Source organism: Malus sylvestris, chromosome 1, assembly GCF_916048215.2.
Source record: "Malus sylvestris chromosome 1, drMalSylv7.2, whole genome shotgun sequence".
NCBI lineage: Eukaryota > Viridiplantae > Streptophyta > Magnoliopsida > Rosales > Rosaceae > Malus > Malus sylvestris.
In genome coordinates, this window is record NC_062260.1 from 17,164,270 (window position 1) to 17,170,269 (window position 6,000).

At 33.9% G+C, this 6,000-nt stretch overlaps 1 protein-coding gene across 1 annotated transcript; it reads left to right on the forward strand.

Annotated features, from left to right (window-relative positions):
* Window positions 1-1,965: 1,965 nt before the first annotated feature.
* Window positions 1,966-4,998, forward strand: LOC126619430 (protein TILLER ANGLE CONTROL 1-like). Its single transcript, XM_050287841.1, has 5 exons — window positions 1,966-2,051; window positions 2,188-2,224; window positions 2,735-3,447; window positions 3,775-3,928; window positions 4,719-4,998. Exons 1-5 carry the CDS (start codon window positions 2,046-2,048, stop codon window positions 4,739-4,741), a joined length of 933 nt encoding a protein of 310 aa, XP_050143798.1. The 5' UTR covers window positions 1,966-2,045; the 3' UTR covers window positions 4,742-4,998.
* The last annotated feature ends 1,002 nt before the right edge of the window (window positions 4,999-6,000 follow it).

Consider the following 6,000-nt stretch of genomic DNA (forward strand, 5'->3'; position numbering starts at 1 on the left):
TTTCACATTTCACACCCATGTATTTCATTTTTTTCACATATATCTTTTATTTTTCAGCAAGTAAGTTTATGATATGCATGTTAAGATCTTATAGAAACAAGTCTAACACAATATTAATCGCATTGATATCATCTCCAAACTTGTATATTACCAATTTTTCACCACAATATCTGTGAAATTTTGATCACAAAAGGTATTGGTGTAATTACTTAGACGTGAAATCCTTCGTTATGCGTCATACTTATCTTTGTTAATTTTGTGATGTGAGATTCTGGCATTCCTCAACTCATCCCCTTATGTCGGACCACAACATAGGGACCACTTGTACACCAACTTCGGACCTAGTTCGGCCGTAGTCAAACAAACTGCTATACCTTCTCAAGATATATAATAAAAAAAAGGTTAGCGATCTACTATTAATCATATTGATATCCTCCTCAAATTTTCATCTTATTATTTATACAACACAGCACATGTGAGATTTTATCAAAAAATGAATTGATCTAATTAGAAGTTGCACCACTCAATATATATATATATATATATATATATATATATATATATATATATAAATAGACCGTTTAGCTTGTTAAAGTTCGATGTGATGTGGGCTCTTCTCTTGAATGCCCCTAAATCCTCGATGGTATACGAACAGTCGCCAGAAGCCCATGAACATCGGTGAATGGAGAGATTGTTTGGCTGATGTGATTAAATCCATAGAGAATTGCCTACATATCTCCTTGTATGGAGAATCAAACCATGTGTAGTTCTTGTGAGTGTTGTGGGATAAGTGATCGTGTATACCCAGGCTAGGGTATTTATACAGATATTGAGAATCCTTGTAGGGAAAGGAATCTCTATTAATACGAGATAGATTCTAGGAGGTATCTACATAAGATATTAGATCCTTGTAGGATTATGATTGCATTGCCTAATCTTCAAGATATCCTAATTTGACATGAATAAACGTTTCCTTTCTTGGGAGACAAGTAACCTTCCTAATGCGCTTAAGCCTACTGGACTTGTGCCTGACTACCTTAATCAGGGCAATTCATACTCGGAGTACCTATGCGGCTCCAATCTAATGCCTAAGGACTTTATGATCATTCCGACCATCCGGAGTGCTATGTGTCATGGGCTTGAAAATTATAGTCCTATATATATATATATATATTGAAATTTATATTGTGCTTTGATGTATAACATGCACCAAATGAATGTATTGTTGAATGTGCAGCTAAGGATCCAATGCCTACGGGTGTATAGTACACAAAAATATAATACAATAAAATTGATCCATGAAGTTTCGCCTTAATTTACAATTGGTCCTTAATTAAACTTAAAGTATAGTAATTGGGGTCCTTGAATTTTAACAAAACGTACACCACCGGTCCCAACTGTTAACACCAATAAAAAATTGTTAGTCTGATAATGTGACACTCATGTGGGTCAATACCTATGCAATTCTAGTTCAACAACCAAATCTAAATTAGGGTGAAAATTCCCGGATCAATTGTAAATCCTATGCCAGCCATATAATTAACTTGATGAAAAATCTATCTAAGGGACCAATGTGTACATTTTGCTAAATCAAAAACATTAATCAAAGGATAATAAAAATTCAGTCTAAAGGCCCATCTAAATAAAGATGAAAGTTCATGATGCACCAATTTTAAATTGTATACTTTGTATTCTAGTCTTTTTACCGAAAAAGAAAGCAAACTCTGAACTTGACTGATGAGGCGGTGGAGGTGGCAGAGAGAGAGTACAGCGGGTAAACAAACACATCTTATCAAGAATTTCGGCACATCGATCATGCCACAAAGATCCAACATCGTGGCTCGCCAAACAAGCCATGCACCCACAAACACAGCTGGAGTTTAGGGGCCCCGCTCTTGACACGTGTCGTTTTCTGACTCTGCAAGACCGCAACCCACTTGCCCCCCTGCCCTTTTAATTCTGGTACTCAATCATTCCTCTTCAGTTTCAGTGTTTCAGTCACTGGCGCTTTGTTCTGATAATTTGGCAACTTTCCTCAGAAAAATATGAAGGTAATTAATTAGTACGTACTAGTTCCAGAACCATGCACATTATTATATCATATTTTAACTTCTTAAAATGCACAATTAATTGTGCATGTCACTAATTGATCGTCTTTCTTGATCTTCTTTCTTTCTCTGCATATAGATCTTCAACTGGGTTCATAAGCGGCTTCATCAGAAGGGTTTTTTTTCTTAACTTTTCTCTTTATATGTACTTTGTTTTATTTTATTCCTAGTTGATATATTATTGTACCTAAGGCTTTTTAGTCAAAGTAGTTTTTAAGATTGACATAACTTTTTATTTTGATCCGTGACAATGAAAATCAATAGAAGTAGTTTCTGAGTTTGTTCACTGTAAATTATTTTGGTTATTTTGTGAAATCTCTATTAATATCTTCATTAAGTGAATGAATTGGTTTGACAAAAATACCTTAAAAAGGGTGGTCATGTTGTCATTCACGTGACAATTTAATGAGGATATTGACAGATTTTTCATAGAATGATCAAAATGATTTACAACGGACAAACTCATAGACCACTTCTATCGATTTTTATTATCAGAGACCAAATTGAGAAATTATGCTAATATAAGAGACCATTTTAGCTAAAAAGTCATGTACTAATTACATTTGTCAATTTTCTATATGTATTTATTTCTTGCGCTTAGTGAAGATTAATTTGTTTTCCTTCAGTTGAGTTTGCTGGAAATGTGAAAAAAACTGAACTGGAAGTGGAAACCAATCACAAGGGCACACAAGCATTTCTCAAGCAAGTCGGACTTGTTAATGTTGATGGGCTTGACGGTTGGAGGGAGGGCATTTTAACGATAGGTACCTTGGGTTTCGATCCCGTAAAACCCTTCAACCCTCAGAACGAATATTTCGTTTTGGAGAGCGCAGAGCACGATCAGGAAAACAATGGATTTTCACACTGTGGTAATGACTACGACGAAGATGATGAACATTATGATGATAATTTTGGAGATGAAGAACTGAATCCTTTAATGTTTAAAACATTTGGGCACAGTTTTGAGGACGTTGGGTCAAACTCTGATGCCACTGAGAAAATAGTTGATGATGATCACGCGATCTTGACCGTTGATGGTGTTCCTCTTACACCATACGAAGGGTCCAACAATGAAATCAGTATTGCACCTCCTGATCTGTACCGTTCCGAGATCACTGATGATGATCAAAGGAAGAAGAGAGGCCAAAGAATAACCCTAGCTGACCTATTCCAGGCTGATCATGTTCATGATGTTGGTCAACTGAAGCTTGACTCCTGCAAAGTCCAGCCAAAAATGCAGAAAAAGGTGAACGTGAGAACAAAGACCGGCCTATCATTTGCCAAGAAGCTCATTCTTCGCGTCAAAGAGGATTCAAGTCCAATAAAAAATCTGCAACGAGTGAGTCATTGCCTTTGAATATTTATGATTTGGTTCATCTGTTTTAATTTTATTTTTTCTACAAGCAATATTTTACATTGAATTTATCTACACTACGGAAAAGGAGATTCAAAGTTGAGTGAAGAGGGGGATCGAACTTTGGGTCATTTGTTTCCTATGTTGTGAAATTGTGATGCACATTTATTGTCCTAGATACACAGAAAGGGTGATCAAGATATTAACTACTTTTTAACTGTTAGTGGTCTTATTTTTCACATTTCAATGATTTAGTAACAAATCTGTAATTCCAGAAACCCAAAAAGTAACTAATTATTTGTAATGCCAAAGCTGATGAGGAGGATGTTGAAGAGGAAGATCCATCCAGCTGAGCATGATGTCAAGGTTGACAAATCAGATGGCCAGAAGCAGCCCGGTGCAGTAGAACTCGTCACCAAGGTTAAAAGTGATGCCTCTGAATCAGTTTCTTTGCTTCAAATTCAAGGTATATATATGCATACTCTCTTCAATTCAAAGACATAAAATGTTTCCACATATTTTTGTTAACATTAACAAAGTGGATAATACAAAAAAGGCCTAATTATCTTTTCTGTATAGTACTAAAGGGCACCTATAAGGAGCTAATTTGTCAAATCTTCATCCAATAATTGGGAAATCATCTAATCCATCAGCATGTAAAATATGGTGTCAGTGTAACTTTATGGCCCCAAAAGGAACTTGATCTTACAACACTACATAGATGTCATAACGAACATTTTAGATTGTATCAAGTTTAACGGTTAGAAGTGTAGCTGAAAGATTCAAAAAAAATTAACAACTGGATCTGAATTACTTAAATATGTATTCATATACTGACTGTGCTGAAGTGACCTTTGAAAAATAAAAAAATAAATTTTTATACCCATCAAATTATAATTTGTATATGAGAAGAAAAAAACTTCTTAAAGAGCCAAGTTCTTATAATTCGAAAACTCGATGGCTCAACTGTCATGGTCACATCATGAAGTCATTTCAATTAGTTGTTAAGACAAACTATAATAAATGTAAACTATTGATTAAGTTGAATATTTATTTGAATGATTTAGATTTACAATCCGATAATATAAGAATCTGTCTAATAACGTAAATCTAAAGAGAAAACATTACTTACATATCACTTTCTATTATTGTCTATCAGTGATCCGTTGTGGTTTAATCAAGTCGAAATCATGTCTTGTATGTTTCATATATGCCAATCTGAACACCACCGTATATGTTTGCTCATCTTTTTGCAGGTGCTACTGCTTGTGTCCATTGAAATATGGCCTGAAACTTCATTGCCTGGAAATGATTTGTACTTTGGTGATTGCTATAATCACTATATGAAGGACAATGTTAATTAATTAGCTTTTTAAGTATGTGCAACTGCTGAACTATTCTATTCCTGTTTAATTTGTAATTTTTCTTAATTGTTTTGGCTTTAGTAATGATGGGAGTTATATTTTTGTCACATAGCTTATAGGCTATGATTTGTGTGTCGACTTTTTGATGCATTATCTATTAACTTTAGCAAAATGATCCAACATTGGCACTCAACAAAGAATATGATATTGTGGCGCAGTTTCTAGACAAAGATTGGCATCTAACTTTTGCTTAAATTGCTTCAAAAACACTTTATTTGTGCACATAATTATTAATAGTCTACCACATTTATTTCTCTTTAGGTTTATGGGGTTCCTTTCTTTTCTTTTCTTTTTCTTATTGTTTTTCTTAAAGAGTTATTTCTTCTTACATGACAACATGTCATCATTTTATTATACAAACGTTATAATCCAGAGGATTCATTATTTTTATCATTGTCTCAAGAAAATTTCATTCCATTTGAAGATATGTTTAGTCATCCATATGATCCAAATAAGTTGACAGTTAAGCATGAAGATATTAATTGTTACAATAACTATTGATTTGTTGCCACTTAGTACTACGGTCTGGTGGTATTCCTCTTCACTTAAATGTGAATGGTCTTAGGTTCGAATCCCGTGGATGGCGAATTCGAACCAAATTAGGTTGCTCATTATGTGGCTTAGCCAAACTCCCCCTACCCCTAGTGTAAAAATATCAATGTACTAAAAAAAACTATTGATTTGTTCGACACTTATGGATGACTAAACAATCTTCAAAATAATTAACTTTTCTATAGATGATCTTTTAATGATGATAAAGAGAATGAACCATTCAAATTATAACATTTGTAATGTAAAACAATGTCACATCTTCAAATAAAGAAAATAGCTTCTTACATGTAAGTAGCCAAGTCTGATTTGATTTTAACCCTTTGATCAAATAAAGGGAAAAAATGAAAAAATAAAATAAAAAAATGCTAACATAATTAGGGGTGTACACAGTTCAATTCGATTAACACATTTAGAAGTGGATACGGTTCAGTTCGATCCGATTTCACCCCAAAACCATAAACCGAACTAAATACGTGTACTCATTTCGGTTTGGTTTTAAAACCAAAAAATTCGGTTGTGGGCTTAGGGAAATAAGAAAAGAAAAATGATTTGGGTTTTGAGT